The following is a 23,684-nucleotide window of genomic DNA, read 5'->3' on the forward strand; positions in this document are numbered from 1 at the left end:
GTCTGTCCGTCTGTCCGTCTGTCCGTCTGTCCGTCTGTCCGTCTGTCTGTCTGTTTGTATGCAATCTAGTCTCTCAGTTTTCGAGATATCCGGATCAAATTTGGTAAGTGGGTGTATTTTTATAATGTATTAATCATTTGTCGGAACCGGAAGAATCGGACCACTATAACATATAGCTCCCATACAACTGATTGTTCAGATATGAGATTTTTCGTTATAACTTCTCCATTTATGCAGCTAGGAACATGAAATTTTGCAGTACTTGCACCTATTATCAACAGAATACTTACAGTGGAAATTACAAAGATCGGGTCACTATAACCTATAGCTCCCATACAACTGATTGTTCAGATATGAGATTTTTCGTTATAACTTCTACATTTATGCAGCTACGAACATGAAATTTTGCAGCACTTGCACCCATTATTAACAGAATGCTTACAGTGAAAATTACAAAGATCGGTTCACTATAACCTATAGCTCCCATACAACTGATTGTTCAGATATAAAATTTTTCGTTATAACTCCTCCATTTATATAGCTGGGAACAGGAAATTCCGCACTGTTTTCAATAATTATCAACAGAAAACTTACAGTGAAAATTAAAAAGATCGGATAACTATAACCTATAGCTCCCATACAACTGATTGTTCAGATATGAGATTTTTCGTTATAATTCATGCATTTATGCAGCTAGGAACATGAAATTTCGCACCATTTTCACTCATTATTAACAGAATACTTACAGTGAAAATAACAAGGATCGGGTGACTACAACATATATCTTCCATACATCTGATTGTTCAGATATGGGATTTTACTGTAAAACTCCTTTATTTGAACAGCTAAAACCGATAAATTTCGTAAGATATTTTATAAATAATAATACAAAGTCTACTGAGAAAATCGTCAAAATCTATGCTGTATAAGCTTTATCTCCTATAGCACTGATTGTTCAGATACCAGTTTTTGCGATATATCTCCTTTATGTAGGAAACTAAACCCAATAAATTGTGTCGGTTTACATACCGATCACATAGCAGTGAAAATCACTTAGATTGGTGCTAATATAAGGTATATCTTCCATACCTCTGTTTGTTCAGATGCGATTTTTTATATAGGTATGTAACTCCTCTATCGATGTATGCAGATGTATTCAAAAGCAGTAATCTGTCAAAGTAAAATTTGCAGATGTTCATGAAAGGTATGAAGCCTTCGGCATAGCCGAAGACAGCGCTGCTCTTACTTGTTTTTCTATTATAATATTTAAAAAATTTTCATTTAAACTTGACAGTGCAATGCAAAATTTGACGTTTCTATATTACAAACTACTGTTTTCTGTATATCATATGTATTTGGAAAACCATTGATTTCTTCTAAGAATGTTGTAAACTTTAATGCAGCTTTAATACTTAACGAATATGTAATATTCCTTCTGCACATAACATTTCGTGAATAAGTTTTAGCTTCTCTGTGTTTTGCTTCAAATCTGAAGTTCCAAAAGTGCTTTGGAGGACCAGTTTTTCTTATTACTTCTGGATAATGCGTCAGAAAATGAAATTTCGGTTTAAGCGGTTTCTTGAACAAACGAATATACTCTTCGTTATGCTTTTGTATAAGAATCGATAGGTTATTTATAATACTAGCGTCAAATTTACTTTGGACTAATATATCAACTATTTTTACCATATTAATAACGTATTTCCAGACAATATTATCGGCAGGCACTAATTCGCCAATTATTAATGTAATAAAATGCACTAAAGTCATCATTTAATCGATTTGCAAGAGAATTTCACAAATATTGTATCTACAAACACCTTTAAACCAGTCATGCATAATGTCTACAGCAAAATTATCAGTGACATGAAAATGCTTCAATTGATTAAATAAACAATTCGATTTAATACCTGTTAACTTAACATTATTTTGCAAAACCGAATCTTCATAATTTTCTACGCCCCTGGAATATTGAGGGTGAGCTATACTATCTTGCCATGTCCTCTTTCGAACGAATACAAAAGCGAAAATAAAAATTTGAGTTAAAAGATGTGGTAAATCCAAGTATATCGTTGAGTCCTAAATTATCGCCAAGAATATTAGCTAATAAAAAATAAACTTTTATACTTCCGGTTCTTGTATTTATATTCAAGCCGAGTTCTTGAAGGTTTTTAAAAGTATTTATTAGAGGTTGTAAAAATGGATCACTACCAAATTGTTTTTTATGAATACTTTTAAAATAGGCTGCCACAAATATATGGTCCAATTTTGATAGCAAATGCTGAGGAATTACAGGAAAAGTGTAATATACCCCGCATACATTATCAAAGTTGGCATGAGCGCCTAGTGGATTATTTACTTTAAATCCATCAACAAATATGTTGATTGGAATTACAATTTTGTTTTCGAAATTACACATTTTCTCTCTGAAAGATTCTGAGTTTATGTAATGCGTTATTTTTAAGTCACATTTAAGTCTTTCCATATTTTCTAGAGTTTCATCCAGAACATTAGGTAGTTCAAAAAATTTCTGAATTTGAAATTCAATAGGCATTAAGCATCCCTTAATATTAGAAGGCCCTAATGTTGGCCTTTTGTTTTTCTGAATTTCTGTGATTTCGTTATTTACGTTAAAAAGAATCGGTTTTGCAAAATTTTTACTTAAAAGAAGATTTTTAAAAAACTTGTGTTCCGTGTCTATATTGCGAAAAGGATTTGAGCAAAAATCTAGGAAATATTTGGTTTTTTTTAAGCTCTTCAGGTATGCTTTTTAAAAATATGTGCTTAAAAGCCTCTACAATGGCTGTATTTATAGTTTCTATATTTTCCTGTATAAACAAGGCATCTTTTCTACAGAAATTATCTTTTGCATAAAATTTAATCAAAACATCTTGAGAAATTTTTTGTAATATGACGTTCAAACTTAGAAAAAACTTCATCTTCATACAAAAAGTTTTCAACATCCTCTACGATACTTTTTTTAGAAATCTCTAAATTTTTTTCTGGCTCATTACAAGTGAAAATTTGTCTTTCAAAATTATTTTCGGATTTTTCCATATTGAACAAGTGTGTTTCACTTATTCCTAAGTTAACGTCTGATTGTTTTGTTTTGCTAACATTATTAGTCTTTTTAAAAGATTTTAAATTCAGATGCCTTTTAACATGTACCTTAAATCTTTTTAAGCTTGTGTACTCTTGATTACAATTATTGTGAGTACATCTATAGATATCTACTTCACTTAACCCATGATATGATACGAAATGAGAGTATAAAGCTGTCAAGATAACAAAATCTGTATAGCATTTAAAACACAACATTTTAGTCATTAAAACAAATCTGAAAATATGTTATTTGTTTACACATGGCTTCTTTACGTCATAAGGAGTAGAAATATCATAAAAGTAATGTTGAAGAAAACTCCACACGTGATGAGACTCATCAGGATATTTTAAAGAGAATATTTGATAAATTTTAAAGCAAATATCCAAAGATATTATAAATGAGCTGAATTTAAATTTTTGATAACGAAAGCTCACATAAAAATCAGTTAAACTCAATAGATCAGAGCCCACTACAATTGAAAAGGGCTGTATTGGCGTTTTCGATTCTATAGACTTATTTCTACGTAGTTCCATTTGATGTTGCAAATCATTTACACTGGTAATATGTAAAATAGAGCTGCTCACGGAATTTTGAATTGTTGCTTTACGATGTACTTTTAATTCGCCTTCTTTAATTATATACCGATGAGTTGGTTTTAAAATGGAGTGAAGCAGCATGAAATAAATGCAGTCTTTCGAATCTAATAAAATTAATCGATTACGTATATTTTTTACTATTAACCAAAAATTTCATTATATGAGACTTACTTGTGTCGGTTATGCCTTTTACAGATGTCAAAAGTTTTCTGGAGTATTTATCTTTTACGTGTTCCTCGTAGTAAACCGTAAGCTTTGGTAACGTTTCAGCCCATTTCGACGTAATCATAAATTGTTTTTCTGGGTATAATTCTTTAAAATCTGCTTCAATCTGAAATTTATGTTTTATTGTAAGTTAATACGGTGTTGATAATACAAAAAAAAAAAATACAAATATGTACACTAGTTTACACGATAAATTAGCCTCCTTAAAGCTTACATTTTAGACTTGAATTTAAGTCGCTGAGCACGTCTATGGGTTTTTTAAATGTTCTTGATCGCTGTAAACTAGTGTTATTAATATCAAACAAAACTATAGTGTGTATCACAATTATTAGCCACCCACATATTGACAAGCTTTGACTTTGTTAAAATTTGTTAGTATTACACAAAGTTTGAAACTGTAACTTTATGTTAAAGAATAAACTTTGGTATAATAAAAAAATAACTAATTAATAGGTGGGTGGTATATATGTAATTGTTATATACACTATAGCTTACAAATTTGTATCCCATGGCTTGCTTGTATAGAGGAAACTCTTCAATAACAGACTCAAATGATACTGCACGCTTAATGAAATGTTTGCCAAATGATACCAAAAAGACTATACAGGTCTCAATTTGATATTGTTAAGGGTAAAACTTATGTTTTTCCTCATAAAATTAATAGCCAAAATACAAATCTAATATTTTTCAATATACTTTTTATATTATTTATGGTTATATTGATACCGGAAAAGTGATACTGTTTAAAGTTTCATTTTAACCCAACGTGTATTAAACTGATAGTGATACTTTTTTTTTTGAGTGCACTACACCACAGCGGCCGCCGGAAGAGTTTATAAGTCTATTTATTTTGATTATTTTTGTTTATCGGTCTTTAAATTGTAAACTGATGTAATTTTTATTTTTTAAGCTCGAGGTTTTAGTTCTTTAATACTCTCTTAGGAACTCTTAGTTGTCGGTCGACCGGGACCTCAGATTGGGGTCGAAATATCGATATTAAAAATTAAAGAACTACAACCTGTGTTTTATGTATGCTACTTATTTTGTTAAAAATTGTCTATGTTACAACTTTTCTATAAAAGCGATAAATGCATTAACATTTTTTTTATCTAAGATTAACAAAGTTGTGGAAACTACCGTATCTGATTTAAAATTGTCTTGGATGGCATGGAAAAAAATAATTATTCAGAAAGGATTAAAAAGAAAACACACAACAAGGTACTTAAGATGAGCTTTTGTATATTTCAAGTATTTGTAGTAAAGTTAAATAAATATTATTTGCGACGATAATACAAAGATTTTCCGGTGAAAAATGTTAGCGTAGGATGATTTTTGACCTAGTTAGAATTTTTAATAATAATCTAGTTTTATTTTTTAATCCTGCAATAAAAGATCCCAATTTTAGCTCAAACAGTTGTTTATGATGACAGAATAAGAATACGAAGAAAAAATTTATGAACAAAGCCGTTTGGTTAAACCTTGCCCAAGGGAACCGTACGTGTTACGTTGCCAGTGCCCAAATTTGATCAGCAAAAATTGTCAAAAACCTAAAATTTACAACAAATGGGTAAGCAGATGACCACCTGCATTCATTGTAGATGACATACTGAAAAGCTAGCAATATCGCTCACCCGTTTCGCAGAAATTTCAAACTTTCTGACACAGCCCATCATTAAACTTCCAAATAGTGTAACGTAGCCAGTGCACATTCGAATGCTTATAACTTTGACACCCAAGGATTTATTAAAACCTCTCTTTTACATACATACATAGATTGGACCGTGCCTGATCATATCACCTAAAAAGCCCACTTGATTTTGTGTTATTTAGTGGACAATTGATTTATGCTTTAGAAAAAATGTGTACGAATGTAACGTAGCCAGTCAAATAATCGGCCATATGATAGTTTTGCGTAAAGGGGTCGATATGAAAAACTTGTACTTTGAATCCTTGACTATTTTCTCTTTTCGAGTTTTTTATTCACAAAACTTTACTCTCTATAGTTGTAGTAACATTGAACCACAAGATGCATTTGGAATTTTTATGGTAGCATTTTCATTAGATTTTTGCAAAAGCATGGCGCCGAACTTAAATATGAAACGATTAAAACTTTCATATTCCTAGAAATAAGGCCTTTTCCCTTGCCTCTTACAATTATAGGTAGAAAAAAAGGCAAAAAAAGCAACATCAAATGAGTATATATGGATTCAGGGAAAGCTAAATTGTGGACATTCTTAATCGAATATACTCTATCCCTTTAGCAGGCAAAAGGCAATTTCCATAAAATCCGTTCCCTGCTTATGAAGTATCATTGGTAAGGTATTTTGTGACCGTTTTAATTTCTTTGCAAATAAGCTCATTCAAAGTATGAGGAGGAAGGTAAGATAAACGAGTGTCATTCCGTGTTGAATTAAGATGTATTGGTATTGAATAAAGAAAAACTTGGGACGTGAATGAGAAAAGGGACGTGAAAGAAATAAAAAGGGTGAGAAAATACCTTTCCACTGATACCTCATACGTCTATATCGGCAAAATTTTGGAGCAGTTATCAATTTTTTCTTACACAAATCTTTGAAAAAGTTAAAAAACAGTGTCAAAAATCTCATTTTCATGATTCCGTTGATACAATTCTTTAATATTTTTTATGTAGATTTTTTAAGCTTAAACTGTTTTGTAATCTGAGGCGATTTTTTCTAAAAAAATCCTTTAAGAAACTATTTTTATTCATAAAAAACTAATTTTTTTAGAGGTATTTTCAAACCGGTCCAGCTCACATAAATCTTAATATTTTTCCGAAATATTTTGGTAGAAGTCTTAAAATATACTAGATTTGGTAATCCCGCCGGAAAACCGCAACTTTTTTTGGTGAAGCAGACTAATGTACAGTAGTCGAAAAAATTATAGCCGTTCCAAATTTTGAATTTTGAATTTTTTTTGGTTAATTTTTTATTGTTCATTCTTTGACAACACCCGTATAAATACAAGTTTAAAGGCAGTTTCACACGATTGGGTATTTGCCAAAACTTGGTGTCGTATCCCAATTGTTTGAATACCCATATATTTTTCTTTATCCCAATCACGAAAATTAATTTGTTGAAATTTTTCAATAGAACATCGCTGTATTTGATCAATATTTTGACTACAAAAAAAATATTTCCATTTTTTATACCTTTCATGAGCATGAAATGGTATTATAACTTTGGTCCGATGTTTGTAAATACCAGAATAAAAAGAGATAGACCCATTAAAATGTATACTTATATGATCAGAACGTCGAGCTGAGTCGATTTAGCCATGTCCGTCTGTCCGTCTGTTTGTATGCAATCTAGTCTCTCCGTTTTCGAGATATCGGGATAAAATTTGGTAGGTGGGTGTATTTTATAATGTATTAATCATTTGTCGGAACCGGAGGAATCGGACCACTATAACATATAGTTCCCATACAACTGATTGTTCAGATATGAGATTTTTCGTTATAACTTCTCCATTTATGCAGCTAGGAACATGAAATTTTGCAGTACTTGCACCCATTATCAACAGAATACTTACAGTGAAAATTACAAAGATCAGGTCACTATAACCTATAACTCCCATACAACTGATTGTTCAGATATAAAATTTTTCGTTATTACTCCGCCATTTATAAAGCTAGGAACATGAAATTCCGCACTGTTTTCAATAATTACCAACAGAAAACTTACAGTGAAAATTAAAAAGATGGGGTAACTATAACCTATAGCTCCCATACAACTGATTGTTCAGATATGAGATTTTTCGTTATAACTCCTCCATTTATGTAGCTAGCCATGAAATTTCGCGCTGTTTTCACTCATTATCAACAGAAGACTTACAGTGAAAATAACAAAGATCGGGTTACTATAACCTGCGACCCCCATACAACTGATTGTTCAGATATGAGGTCTTTTATCATAACTCCTCCATTTATGCAACTAGGAACATGAAATTTCGCACCATTTTCACTCATTATTAACAGAATACTTACAGTGAAAATAATAAGGATCGGGTGACTATAACATATATGTATCTTCCATACATCTGATTGTTCAGATATGGGATTTTACTGTAAAACTCCTTTATTTGAACAGGTAAAACCGATAAATTTGGTAAGATATTTGATAAATAATAATACAAAGTCTACTGAGAAAATCATCAAAATCTATGCTGAATAAGCTTTATCTCCTATACCACTGATTGTTCAGATACCAGTTTTTGCGATATATCTCCTTTATGTAGGAAACTAAACCCAATAAATTGTGTTACCGGTTTACATACCGATCACATAGCAGTGAAAATCACTTAGATTGGTGCTAATATAAGGTATATCTTCCATACCTCTGATTGTTCAGATGCGATTTTTTATATAGGTATGTAACTCCTCTATCGATGTATGCAGATGTATTCAAAAGCAGTAATCTGTCAAAGTAAAATTTACAGATGTTCATGAAAGGTATGAAGCCTTCGTCATAGCCGAAAACAGCGCTGCTCTTACTTGTTTTATTTTGTACCAATCTGTACAAATGTACCAATCGAATGCCACTGCCTTAAAAATTTATGCAATTAAAAAAAAAAATATCAACAAATTTTCGTAAAAATGTCGAGTTTTTTAATTAGATTCGAAGTATGCAGTTTTGTAGCCCATTGAATTCTAGTAGAATAAAGTACAAGTTTCAAATGGCTAAAAACTACAATGGATTTTTTAGAATTTATTGTTTGTTGTTGCAGAATACCTACAACCAATCCACAAGAAAGGGGACCCCGGCATTCGCGCCAACTACCGCGGGATCAGCCTTCTAAGCATAGTCTACAAGGTATTTTCAAGTGTATTGTGTGATAGATTGAAGCCCACCATCAACGAACTGATAGGACCTTATTAGTGTGGCTTTGGACCTGGAAAATCCACCATAGATCAGGTATTCACAATACGTCAAATTTTTGAAAAGACCAGCGAGAATAGGAGCGACACATACCACCTATTTGTCGATTTCAGAGCCGCTTTCGACGGCACGAAAAGAAGTTGTCCTTATGCTGCGATGTCTGAATTTGGTATCCCCGCGAAACTAATACGGCTGTGTAAAATGCCGTTGAGCAATACCATCAGCTCTGTCAGAATTAGGCAGGATCTCTCCGAGCCGTTTGATACTAAACGAGGTTTCAGGCAAGGTGACTTCCTTTCATGTGATTTTTTTTTTATCTGATGTTGGAGAAGATAATAAGAGCCGATAACTGAACCGCTCAGGTACAATACTTTACAAGGGCGTACCGACTATATCGATATTATCGGTAAAAAGAAGGGCTACGTCTGTTACGCCTTCTCGGGATTAGATAGAGAAGCAAAGCGAAAAGCTCTGGTGGTGAACAGAGGAAAGGGAAGGCCACCTCTGCGTTGGAAAGAGCAGGTGGAGAAGGACTTGGCTTCACTTGGCATTTCCAATTGGCGTCAGTTGGCACAGAAGAGAAATTATTATCGTGCTGTTTTGGACTCGGCCAAAATCGCTTAGGCGGTTACAGCGCCAATAAAGATGAAGAAATAAAATTTTTTAAATAACAATCAACTACAAACAATTGTAGACGAGACTCCTTGAGACTGAGAACGTATTACACCCTTAATTCTCATTTGAGGCATTTCATGTCACCGCGGCCACCTCTCTGAGCGACCTCTCAGGATTTGGATGAAAGTTGAAGTAATTGAAGGTCTAGGTGACATGAATATACGTGCAGCATATTTTGCCGATATGATGTAGCGGTGCCTATTTTCTTCTATGACTACGTACCAATTACTTTAATCCTACTTTAAGCTAGTTTAAAAGGTTAAATAACAACAAGTTAGGGAACTTCATATCCTTATCCGAATCTTTAAATCAATAAATAATTTTTTCTTTTTAGTTCTTATTGTAATAAAAGAGTGTTATTGGTTTTCTTTTAAACTATAATTTTGTTACTCATTAGGTTTATTTTTTTTACACATCTTTCCTTTTTCTTGTTTTAATAAAAGGACTAACCTTGATCATTGGAGGTCTAATATTCTTTTGCAATGAAACCGAAATATCAACAACATCAACATCAACAACACTCATTGCAAAAGAATATTAGACCTCCAGTGATAGCTTCAAGGTTAGTCCTCTTATTCAAAAATCAAAACACGCTTTTATTACAATAAGAACTAAAAAGAAAAAAATATTTATTGATTTAAAGATTCGTTAAATAAGGATATGAAGTCATAGTCGAAATAAAGTCCACTGAAAGGTTAGTTCCAGTTATTTTTTACCGGCATCACATTGGAAACATACATCACCCCATTGGTAGAGGGCTTCGGGTGTACGAATTTGTTGTAACATCAGGAGTTGAAGACTTGGCTCTAGCTGCTAGTCTCTTAAAATTTCCTCCAATCACGTCGTAAGCAGATTTCCCATGTGAACTTGCAACAAAGTTCAATTCTGCCATTTCCTTGAAGGGATTTTCGTGATTTCAGACGTTTAGTAAAGTTAATATCATTTTTTTACACATCTTTCCTCTTTCAAAAATATACAATTTCATAAAATTTCAATGTCTATTTATTATACTGCTCGAGCGTTACCCGATCTAGAGTCCATACGCATAAGTAGCCCATTACGCCAATTTGGGTACTTAAAGTTGACATTATAGACAATGTTTTTATGTAAAAATACAAATTTTGAGAATGCTATAATAAAAAAAAATCAAAAAGAAAAATGTTTACTTTTTTTTTTGTTTTTTATACGTTGAACATTAAAGTAAAAGATGTACAATTAAAGCCTCTAATAAGACGGAGGATATACTTTTTTTCTTTAAGTTTCGTTAAAAGGTTTCCAAGATACAGCACTTTAAAGAAAGGTATGTATGACGTTTTCTTAAAGTTTACGTTCGGTGTTAACAGGCAACCCTACGCCATATCAGCAAAATATGCTGCACGTATATTTATGTCACTTAGACCTTCAATCTCTTCAACTTTCATCCAAATCGTGAGAGGACGCGCACAGAGGTGGTACTTAATTCTCAAACACAAACAGAATTTTTAAAACTACAAATGATTATACACTGTAAACAAGTTCCTAAATATGTTTTTAAAAACGCATTGTGCATTTATTTTCCAGTTCCAAAAAAAGTTTTTGAAAACTACATCAACTAAAAACGATTGTAGACGAGAATCCGCTAAGATTGGAGCTGTAACTGCAAATATAGGAACTACCCTATATTTGTTTTTTCAAAAACGCCTAAGGTACTTAGTTCTAAACTACAAACAAAAGTTTTTAAACTAAAATCAATTACAAACGATTGTAGATAAGAATCCATTGAGATTGATGTTGTAGCTTTAAATACCTTCATATAATTTTTTTCCAAACGCTTACGCACTTATTTTTAAGGAGAAAATATTTTTTTTTAGTAACAATCAACTACAAACAATTGTAGACGAGAATCCTTGAGACTGAAGTTGTAGCTGCAAATAAGTTCCAACTGCAAACGATTGTAGACGATAATCTGTTGACATTGCAGCTGTAGTTGTAAAGAATAGAGTCCGACCGATGAATCGGCCGATGCCGAGGCTAGCATCGGCCAAAGGAATCAGAGTCGGCCGTTTTTCGCCGATTCTTGAACGAGGTATTCTTATTTAGTTATTTTATTTTGTTTTTTTCGTTTGTTATTATAAATATTTATAAAAGCATTTGTTCTTAAAATGAAATTATATTCAAGATTTAATCTGCAAAGAAACGGCCGATGCTTCGGCCGATTAAACCCTGAATTGAATTCATTTCAAGAGCAAATGCTTTTATAAACTTTTATAATAGAATAAAGAAAAACATAATCAAATAACTAAATAACATAACGCCATTCAAGAATCGGCCAAAAACGGCCGATGCCGATATAAATAAGAATAAAAAATTTAGTACGCCCAAGTTTGATAGGCATTTTATTTTATTACACTATACTGAAATATCAACTTTTGTTCTGGGTATTGGACCAAATCAGTTCTTTTAAAGAGATGGAGTAATAAGTAAAAAAGTAATTTCTCCATTTTTCGAAGTTACCCTCCGAAATTGAGATATGGGCCTTCGAAGTTCGAAATAGGACCTTTGGTAAAAAATTATTTTTGAGTATTGTATATAAATAACTAAAAAAGTAAAAGTATAGGCGCAGTCCGCCTTTTGATCTTCTTTAAACGGAATACAACTTTTTTGGTGCAAAACTTATATTACAGGTCCCTTATAACTAGGGCAACCAAAAATATGCTCGAGCATGTTTTTATCGTATACTTTATCACAAAATGCATAAAAAGGAAATGCTAATTGTAAAAAGATAAAGCGTTTTAGCCATATTTGTTAGAGCATATTTCGGCATATCTCGCAATAAATGCATTTTTTTGCATATTTTAGAAGCAAATGCTAAATTTAGTGCATATTAAATAAATTTTCTTTAAGGCCCTGTGTCAATTGATGGAAAACTATTCTGGATGGCAAATTTTTGGCAACTATGAGGTGAACAAAAATTGCCGAGCCCGGAGGTTTTGACATGTTTTTTTTTATAATAGGTTCATTCCCGTACAATCTGAACCGGATCCGGTGTTTCCAAAAGTACGGGAACGCGTATTTCGTGCGCAGAATTTGAGAAACAGCTGACTCACTGTTGTTGCCACTTACATGCAAACACTTGGAAATTGAATTTTGGTTTCACAAAAAGTATATAAAGATTGAAAATACATGTAATTACAAAGCAACTGATACGTTCCAATTGCGCTCTCTATTACCCATTTTTGGAGTACGGGAATGATTTCTGGGCAGGATCCCGCGTTGCATACGGGAAATAACCTTATATTATTGGTGAGACGTCTAATAAGTGCATGGCTTTCGGTTCTGGAAAAATTGAAATCAGAAAAGACAAATATTTTCCATATAAATGCTGCAGTTTGATTGCTTAACTCGCTAGCCTTTTTTGCATCAAAGCAACTGCCAATAATTTCCTGCAGTAAAAAGTTACGAATTGGCACAGCAGGAATGTAAAATTTTCTCACTATGGAACTTTTCTACCGATTGGTACAGGCCCATAATAAGTATTTTGAAATTCACCACTCCGCGATTGCGTACTTTGCGACACAGCGTTATAGTTTTTTGTATCGATAATCGTCTATACGATTCGTAAAATTTTGCATAGAGCTTTAGACTAAACACAAACAACACAAGCGGCTTGGCAACCCAAGCGAAATTTCCCTTTTCTTCGAGCTATTTGTGTTGTGTATAGGGAAGGGGTGCTTGAAGGTTGGAAAAGCTACTTGTGTGGTGCATTTCGTTCTTAAGAAAATAAGGCAAATGGAAGAGTTGCATCGAGATAAAATCTCCAGTTTTTCCTCCACTAGTTTTCTGAGGACAACATTGCGAGCATTTACAATTCCATGGCTGAGTGAAAGAACGACCCATCTCAGCAGCCAGTTCGAAAACGCCCTTTCTCAGAAAATTTTTCAACAACGCTCTATTTTAGAAAACTTTTCAAGAACGCCCTACTTCAAAATTTGATTGAAAAAGGCCCTATCTCAAAATTTGGTTGAAGAACGCACTATCGCAGCTGCCGATTCAAAAACGCCCCATCTCAGCTTATTTTCAATGTATTTTCGTTTGAGATAGGGCGTTTCTGAACCGAGTTCTGAGATAGGGCGTTATTCAACCAAATTCTGAGATAGGGTGTTTTTCAATAAAATTCTGAAATAGGGCGTTTTCCAATAAAATTCTAAAGTAGGCCGTTCTTGAAAAAAATTTCTGAGATATTACGTTTTTGAACTGGCTGCCGAGATAGGTCGATCTTCCAATCTGCCATCAAATTAGAATGTTGACTTAACTTCGAAACAATTTTTATTTTGATTTGTGCTTATTTGAATACAATTTTTTGCCACTTCTGCATTTAAGCTCGTCCCTTTTCCATGTTTAAGAATTTATTCCGCGATAACAGGCAATCATTTATTTTTGAAAATTTGTCCGAATATTTTGTTTTTTTGGAAACAAAAATATTTAATTTAAATTTGCGTTTTTAGTTCTATACATACATATGTAAGTGAATACGATCTGAATGTGTAACGTTTTACTTTTACCAGTGTTTTTTGTACATTTTTGAGTAAAATTCAATAGATTTTTACAAAGAAAATTGAGCTAATGTTAATTTTTTTAAATTCATATTTTAAGTAAGTTTTTGATATTTATTGGTGCATATTTATGAATATTTCTTGTTTTTTCGTGCATATTTTAAGCGCTTAAAATCATGTTTTTACTTTTAATACGTTTACGTTTAATAATCACCACTCTTTTTAGCTATCAACTAAATGCTCACCCCTTAAACCGTTCTTATGAGATTAAAGATTTGGGTGTAATTTTTGACCCCCAAACTCTCTTTTTCTAGTCACATAGACATTATTCTTTTAAAATCTTTCGCAATGATTGGTTTTATTGGACGTAACTCCGGAGACTTTAAGGCCGAACTTCAGACGGCCTATTTAAGTAGAGATTGATTAACTGCAAAAATTAATTTTCAGATCATACATTTAATCTGCGCTTAAATGGCCAATATTGGCTATTTAAATATGAGAAATGTTTGTTTGCACCAAATAACCAATTGATAGGTAGTTTTATCAATCTTGCCAAACAACAATCAGCTGTTCAGCACCAAATACAAACAAACAAACAAATGCAACAAAAATTTCAAGGAACAAGCAACAGTTGCCACTTGTTTGGCAAATTTAAATAAGGTGGATTTGAAACCCAACGAAAGATAAATGGCATTTAAATAACAATCCGAAATTAAACTTAAGTGTCATTTATATATTTAAAGTAGAATCCTTCTGTGCTATAGGCGCATTGCCGAAAAATTTCCCATAAAAAACAACAACAAACAAAATTAACATTTCGCAAGCCTTTGTATTTTTTCTACAATTTGTTGGATTTTTGTTCCATTTTGACTAATTGTGAACCATCATTACTTTTTGAAAATTCAAGAAATTCTCCGCAATTCATTTTAAAATTAACTTTTATTTCGAGCCCACTTTTCTGCAATCTGTACTAAGCCCGTTTCTGGAACTTTGCGATAAAATAACGAATGATTTGTTATCGCAAGGCTCGTATCAAAATCGTTATGAAAAGTGTTTCTGTAACTCAAAAAATTCATATATGGCTGTGGTGAGTTGTTAAAATATCTAACATATATACTGGAATGAAACGAACCACCTGTAATTTCTAGCGCGAAATTTTTTTGCTGACATTAAGTAAAAGTTTAATAAGTGCAATATTTATTATAATATCCCTGCAAAAAATTGTGCGACTAATCTCTAAAGAGAGTATTCCGAGATTACTCTCAACCGGGTACAGTTGGGCATTAATTAGTCCCAACTAGTCTCATACGGGTACTAATGGAGGTCAATTAGTCTGGACTCATCCCTTATGGGTATAATTGGAGATCAATTAGTCCCCAACTCATCTCTAACGGGTACTATTAACGATTCAATGATATGTACACACTTAGTCAATGAAATTTCATGTTCGGCGTTGGCACACAGAGAGAGTATTCGCCTAACAAAACTGAGCACCCCGGTTCGAATCTCAGCTGGTTAAAAAATTTTTATTTTTTAAAAGTGACTAGTCGCTTTTTATACCCGTTTGGGTATAAAGGTGAACAATTAGTCTCTTCATAGGACATTCTCGAACAAAAGCGATCAGTTCATTCCATATAAAGAGATCAAAAGTGGGATAGATAATATACCCATACTTATGCATACATACATACATACATACTAGAGTGGTTCAAAAAATTGTTTTTTCGGAACGCTACCTCAAATTATTGTTATTTGTGATAAAAAAAGAGACACGTATTTTTTTATTTGGAAAAAATAAGTTTTCTTAGAGGTCGCGCTGGTCGGTTTTTTATAAAAACGCTGATGTTCTCAATTTTTTTTTATTTTCTTGACATGTTAAAATGCAGCTCAAAATGTGGTGTTTACATTCCCTTAATTACATACCTGTGTTGGGCAATTAGAATGGGCCTAGTGCCCCGAAAATATGCTCTTGAAAAGAGACTAGTAAAATTAAAACGTTGATACTGCACGATTTACGCGTTATCATGGTTCGAACTTGTTGTTTCTAAGGTTGCTAATTAGGAAGTCAGTTTTTCAAAACTCAAAATGGCGGATCCAGAATGGCGATCAATTAAAAAAAAATGGTTGGATTTGTTTGAAAACCGGCACTCGAGAGTTTTTGGGATCGCCGATTACGAACCTGAAGTCAATTTTTTTAAATTCGAAATGGCGGATCCAATATGGCGATCAAATTAAAAAAAAAAATACTAAAATTAAAACGTTGAACTGAACGTTTTAAACTTTGTCAAGGGTTGAAACTCGTTTCCAGTGGTTTTCTGGGGTTGCTGATTACGAATTCTGATGTCAGATTTTCAAAACTCAAAATGGCGGTTAAGAGTTTCACACAAATCCAATCATTTTTTTTAAGTCGGTCGCCATTTAGGAGTCACCATTTTGAATTTTCAAAATCAGACATCAGATTCATAATCAGCAAGCTCAGAGGCCTACTTGAAACGAAATTCAACCCTTGACAATGCTTAAAACGTTTGGTATCATCGTTTTACTTTTAGTATTTTTTTTTTTAAATTTGATCGCCATATTGGATCCGCCATTTTGAATTAAAAAAAATTGACTTCAGGTTCGTAATCGGCGCCCCCAAAAACTCTCGAGTGCCGGGTTTCGAACAAATCCAACAATTAAAAAAAAAAATGGATCGCCATTTTGGATCCGCCATTTAGAATTTCGATAAACTGACTTCAGATTCCTAATTAACAACCTTGGAAACCCCCTGGCAACAAGCTCCAACCCATGACCACGCGTAAATCGGTCAGTATCAACGTTTTAATTTTAATAGTGTGTTTTCGAGAGCATATTTTCGGGAACTAGGTCCATCCTAACTGTGCAGAAAATAAAAAAAATTTAGAACATCTGCGTTTTTATAAAAAACCGACCAGCGCTACCTCTAAAAATCTTTTTTTTCTTAATTAAAAAAATAGCGTGTCTTTTTTTTATCACAAATAACAATATTCTGATGTAGCGTTTATGAATTTCCAAAAAGTGTTTTTATGAACCACTCTAATACATACATACATGCATATTATGGTGATTGACTCTTTTTTCCAAACCAAATTCCACAGGTTTTTTGGCGATTACTTAGGCGCTTTTTTTTGAAATCATTACTTCTTTAATATCGAATAAACCCGATTTTCCATCACAAATCTTGACCCCTCAATAATAATGTAGAGTTTTTCGAAGTTTTAGAGGCCTTTTCCAGTTTAAGGAAAACTTTAATAGTTTTAAAATTATATCCTATTTTATTTGGAGATGAATAGTTTATCGTATTTGATTCCAATAAATGAATGTTTGCCGCTTAAACGTTATCTACATAATCGTCCGCGATCTACGATTCGTACTCTGCTTCTTTATGTTGTGACACAAATGGGGAAATCTTCACTTTTACCCCACCTCCGAATAAGCTTTTTTGTGGCAGGAGTGCCGAAGAGCGTCCGCCATTTGAAAAACCTTTTTTTATGTTGCTTAGCCCTACTACTCAATGCGAAAAGTGAGAAAAAATACAATAAAGTATGAAAACTAAGTAAAAGAAAACCGATCTATCCGGTTTTTCTTAATTTCTCAATCGGGAAACCGTTTTTTTTTTCAAATTGCAACTTTTCGAATAACTCGAAAAACGGGTTTTGTAAAAAAAGGCGAATAATCGAACACCCTAATGCATATATGCATACATAGAGTTCTTAATCTTCTTAAACGAGAATGAAATTAAATTAATGAAATGAATTTAATATTTTTAAGCGAAATGGTGACCAAATAATCCATTGCTACCTTCTTATTTTCATTAAATCCAGAAGTTTTCTCACTTCTAATCTTTTTCTGTAAAATAAAATTAATAAAAAAAAAATATAAAGAATTGATCAGCACACAATTCATTAATTTTGATTATAGTGTCAAATATCACTACACTTAGAGCTTGCGATATAAATAACGCAAGGTATATCGCAAATACATTTACACCACACTTACAGAAGCACTACCTTGCGATAACTCCGCAGAAGAGTAGCATTTTGCGATAAAATTCATATCGCAAAGATACAGGAATGTGCTACTGGCCATATTTGAAGCTACTCGTAGTATCCAGATTGGACGATTTAGCGCCAATTTGGCGATTTATGTTGTGGATATTTGCCCGTAATAATTTAGGAAATCGCATGTTTTCCTTTCAAATAAATTTTTTCTTCGGTACCATGTAAGTAGTATATTTATGCCGATTTATGTGTTCCGCTGATGGAAATCCAAGAAATCCGATACAAGGTGGTTTATATGTCGAAAATTGGTAAAGTGTATTGGTATACATATATACATACGTATTCTCATACATATATCTATATGCAAACGTACATACACACATATGTATATACATATATAGATGCTCCACCCCTAGAAAAGTATGTTAATAATCAGGGAACGGATTTTTAGGACCTAAAAACCTATAAAAAAGGCAAAATAAAATAACGAAATAGGCTGGAAAAGGCAAAATAAAATAGCGAAAAAGGCAGGAAAGGACACTAGGTATTGCAAAAAAGGCAAAAAAAGGCAAAACCAAATAGCGAAAAAGGCAGGAAAAGGCACTAGGTATTGCAAAAAAAGCAAAATTAGGCACTAAAAAAGACAGCAAATACGAAGAACAATCAAAAAATACATTTATTTTAGAAATGTTTATATTACAAGTAAAAAGAGAAAAACTATGAACTAGTTTCATTATACGAAAAATTTGTACTTTGAATCTTTGACTATTTTATCCTTTCGAGTTTCTAACTCATAAAACTTTAATCTGTATAGCTGTAGTAACATTGAACCACAAGATGCATTTTGAAGTTTTCTGGCAGCATTTTCATTCGATTTTCGCGAAGAAAAGCCTTGAATGTACTAAATGTGCGCTCGACGCAAGTTAATACAAGTGGAGCCCAATTTAAATATGGAACGTTTGAAACGTTCATATTATCAGGAATAAGGGCGTTTTCCTCGCCCTTTACAATTTTATCCACGCCCCTTATTGTCTCCAAGCCTACGTTTGCTGAGAAAACGGCTTTGAATTTTTCCAACACCAATTTGGCAAGAGGCCCCTGCGCTTCTATAAGCCGCATGGGCATGTGTATATTTTGTATTCTTTAAAAAAAATTGTAAATGCTATAATCACTTTTTAAAGGTAGAAAAGGCAAAAAAAGGCAAATATCTTAAAAAAGGCAAAAAAAGGCAAATATCTTAAAAAAGGCAACATCAAATGTGTATATATGGAATCAGGGAAAGCGTGGACATTCTTAAATACTCTATCTCTTTAGCAGAAAAAAGGCAATTTCCATAAAATCCGTTCCCTGTTAATAATGTTCACATAGTTAATTGCTAAGTATTTAATATGTATGTGTATATGAATGGAAAGGCCTGTTTTTGTTGATGATGAGAACAAATAAAATTTAATTTGAAATAAAAGAAAGTTTTATAATTACATATTTATTTTGATAATAAGAATTTTAAACATAAATTACCGCAATTATATGAATTATAGCTTTGCTGTTTATTATAGTTATATCTAATGTTTTTTCCTAAATACTTTATTATTTGCTTAGGAGGCTGTAAGTTTCCAAAGCTATCGAAGTAATCAATCTCATTATCGTTTTTCCAGTAAGCTACTTAATGCGTTCCCGCACCCTTTGAACTATCTAAATTTTTTTATTCCAAATTCTCTCTTAAATGGTTTACGGGGTAAAGTGTCACACATGAATACCCCTCTAAAATTTGGAATAATAAATTTTGAATACTTCTTTAAGTCTACATCAGTAAGAGGTCTTCTGGGTAGCTTCATGAAGAGTTTTTTTGATATGGTTTTAAATATAATCCGAATCCCTTTTTAAAAGGCTTTAAAAACATTCCTTTTCCCATTGAAATAGCTTCCATTGTATTATTATGACGTTTCGCCTCCAATAACTGCTGCTTTCCAGTTTTTATAGCATTGATTGTTTTAATAATTCCTGCTGTACCGCCAGATAGACTTCCAAGTGCTCCTAATGCTACGAATAAAGGCGCTAATGGGAGAAATCCTCCAGATTTAGGTAATGGTATTACACGTGGTGCTTTTATTATAGATTTGTTTCCTATAAAAATATTATTTACAACCTTTCGTGAAATTTGTATTGCATCTTTTAAGTTATCACTTTTCTTTAAATTTTGTTTAGCACTTTTGAAAGCATGTTTGAAGAGATGATAACCAGATTTTCCTCCCACTTTCTTAGTTTTACTATAAATGTTCCCCATACCGAATTTCGTTTTTGTCTTCATTATATTTGTAACTAACCAAGCATTTGTTTTCTCATTAAGATTGCTATCCTTCGGTTTAACTCTTTCCCAAGCCTTCTCAATTAATTTTTTAGCAGCAATATGTCGGTTATCTAAATCTTTATTATATAAAAATGATATATCATGTTCTCTACAAGCAGTGTCTAGTAGATTAATCCCTCGATCTCCTCTTACTAAAAGTTTCCGTGGTTTCGTTCCAGGTTCACAAAATTGATAACTAGGCAAATGAAGTTCAATAGGAAGCTTATTAATTATATTATTTATAAAACCTTTTCCAACGACTAACGATTTAAGAATAAGCCTATTTTCATAAATAACTGTCATATAAAGTAATATGGTATTCAAATAAACGCTGAAGTTTTTTAATAAATCTATGGTTCTATATAATTAAATTTTAAATTTCTAAATACCAATTCAACAGTTAATTTATATTCAAATACAATATTGTTATATGATTTAGAATAAACTTCTACATCATACATCGCTTCCCTATTTGTTCTACTATAATACTTTAATTTAGTCTTAATATCTAAACCCCTTCTTTCATATTCATGTTGGTTTTGATGTTGCTCCATTATGTACCCCTCAATTTCACCGCCACAAACGGTTAGGAATTTTCCATTGTCATCCACTTCATCCCATTTTTTGTTAAAAAAAAGCATGGGCTGCTCTGACTGGGATGCCCAAAACCTGTAACCGGGGACCCTCATCTTCATCTTCAATACATATATAAGGGTTTTTCATGTCTTCAAAGCACAACATCTCCAATTCGAAATCGAAGTTGTACTCTCCATGATGCTCGCTATTGAGGATTCGATTGATTCCAGGCATGATGTGTTTTATAAGAATCTTTAAACAAAGTAATAATTTCTAATGTACAGTATTAGCTTATTTATACATACTAGTGTTCGCCCAGCGGTTGAAATTCAACCGCTAAAATTAAGGATAGTTTATGTGAGTTGAGTTGAGCTGAAATAAAATTTGTTGGAATGGGTTAAGTGGAGGGGAGTTTAGCTTAGTACTTAGCATAACATAACATAGAATAGCATTAGATTCAATAACATAACATATGTAGCGTAACACATCACAATATAACATCGCACATTCTTCAGTTGTATTTCCTTTTTATCCCTATCACTTTCTTCCTCTCTATCTTTGTCTCTATCGCTTTTAATGTTTATGTTTATGTTTATCTACACCTTCATGTTCATGTTCATGTTCAAGTTCATGTTCATGTTCATTTTCATTTTCATGTTCATGTTCATGTTCATATTCATCTTCATCTTCATCTTCATCTTCATATTCACCTTCGTCTTCATATTTATCTTTTCCTTTATCCTGATCTATATCTTCATTCTTTTCTCCATTTACGTATTTACCCCCACCATTGTTATTAGGTTAGGTAGTTAAATTTTCCTTCCTCTTTTTCTTTACATTGTTTCTTTAGTGATATCATGTCATGTGTTGAAATTGGGGGTGGTGAGTTGCAGTGTGGTGGAATTGGGTGTGGGAGTTACGGTGTTATGAATTCAGGTGTGGTGGTCTTAAGAGGTGTGGTGAATTAAGGTGTGGTGAGTTAAGGTGTGGTGAGTTAAGGTGTGGTGAGAAAGTTGAGGTGTGGTGAATTAAGGTGTGGTAGATTAAGGTGTGGTGAGTTAAGATGTGGTGAGAAAGTTGGGGTGTGGTGAGTTAAGGTGTGGTGAATTAAAGTGTGGTGGATTTATGTGTGGTGAATTAAGGTGTGGTGAATTTAGGTGTGGGGAGTTAAGATGTGGTGAATTAATGTGTAACGAACTCAGGTGGAGTAAGTTTTTAAGCTGAGGTGAGATGAGTTGAGGTGAGTTAAGTTAAGTTAAGGGGTTAAGTTAAGATAAGTTATCTTTATCCTTATCTTCATATTCATCTTCATCTTCTTCCTCGTCTTGGTCTTTTGAATTGATTTTTTCGCTCTATTTTAAACTAATTTGAAATTTTAAAAATTGTCTGCACATCAGCATCAAAATACCTTTCTAATGATATATAATTGTTTATACCTTAGAAGTACAGTTTAGCCGTAAAAGGGGTGTAAAGGAAACATGATTGCCTATTTATATAATTGATATATACATATTTCATAACTATATAAAAAGCATTGAGGTAAACTGTTGATAAAGAACATATTTAAATATACATATATTTTAGTAATCTATTTTATACTTCGTAATATGATTCAATTAAAATGTGAAATAATCTTGAACTCAATGTTGCTGACAAAGAATATATTTATTTTTCATTATCCTATTTAAATTTCATAATATGATTCAAATCAAATGCTAATATTATAAATAGCCTTGATCTTGATTTCATCATCATTGTTTGCCTAATAAGTATATTAACGCCAAGTGGACGATAACGAATCCCACATAAACATATAAAAAATAATGCTTATAAAAGTATGTGTATATTTAAATGTTTTATTCATCTGGAATTATTCATTCATTCATATATTGCTGACTTAGTGAGAAAAGTTGTTAAGCATACTTTTTATGAAAACTCATATTTTGATATAGAAAGCAGGAGATATTAATAATACATCGTTTCGAAAAAGGATTAAGATACTTGTTTTTCTTGTTTATATTCACTGAGAGACAAATTTATTAAATTCAAAAGAGTCACCGAATGTCTAACAAATTCAAAAATAATACGAAATCTTTTAATCTTTCACATAGGAATGGAAAGGTCTGCTGATGTTGATGATGAGAACAAAAAAAATTTAATTTGAAATAAAATAAAGTTTTATAATTACTTATTTATTTATATTTATTATCAGATATTTAATGAAGAAATAAATTTTCTTAATATTGTTACATTTTTTTCAGCACATATCATAGAATTATTATGATATTTACAATTTTTTATTTTTATTATATAAATTCTTTAAATTTGGACAATTTAAATTATCTAAATTATATAAAATAATATCGTATCCGAATAAGCGTTGAATCCATCTGATTTTCTCCGATCCTTTAGCATAGAATATATAAAATTCTCTTTTCATTAATGTATGGATATATTCAATAACAGTCATTAAAGTCGAATCACCATCTTCCCATTTTAATCCATGATGATTATGATATAACCAGTTATTAGTTGTTTTATCCCGTATCGTCAACTTCTTCTTCTTCTTTTTTGGCGCTGTAACCGCCTAAGCGATTTTGGCCGAGTTCAGCAAAGCACGCCAGTCGTTTCTCCTCTGTGCCAACTGACGCCAATTGGAAACGCCAAGTGAAGCCAAGTCCTTCTCCACCTGATCTTTCCATCGCAGTGGGGGCCT

At 32.4% G+C, this 23,684-nt stretch overlaps 2 protein-coding genes across 3 annotated transcripts in view; one reads left to right on the forward strand and one right to left on the reverse strand.

Moving 5' to 3' along the window:
* The window catches only part of LOC118748675 (eukaryotic translation initiation factor 4B), a 94,767-nt gene that overhangs the window by 39,815 nt on the left and 31,268 nt on the right, over positions 1–23,684 (forward strand). Inside the window, exon 3 of one of the 2 annotated variants that reach the window (XM_036483283.1) lies at positions 5,039–5,090. The exons of the other annotated variant lie outside the window; for it this stretch is intronic. Coding sequence (XP_036339176.1) covers positions 5,039–5,075 — 37 coding nt within the window. The 3' untranslated portion in view covers positions 5,076–5,090. Of the gene's footprint in view, positions 1–5,038; positions 5,091–23,684 lie in introns of those variants that run through there. 2 annotated transcript variants of the gene reach the window in all.
* On the reverse strand, positions 3,081–4,075 carry LOC118748691. Its single transcript, XM_036483305.1, has 2 exons — positions 3,871–4,075; positions 3,081–3,803 (listed from the first exon to the last, which is right to left on the reverse strand). Exons 1-2 carry the CDS (start codon positions 3,986–3,988, stop codon positions 3,349–3,351), a joined length of 573 nt encoding a protein of 190 aa, XP_036339198.1. The 5' UTR covers positions 3,989–4,075; the 3' UTR covers positions 3,081–3,348.

Source organism: Rhagoletis pomonella, unplaced genomic scaffold (genome assembly GCF_013731165.1).
Source record: "Rhagoletis pomonella isolate Grant_MI unplaced genomic scaffold, Rhpom_1.0 Rhpom_scaffold_00001, whole genome shotgun sequence".
Lineage (NCBI taxonomy): Eukaryota > Metazoa > Arthropoda > Insecta > Diptera > Tephritidae > Rhagoletis > Rhagoletis pomonella.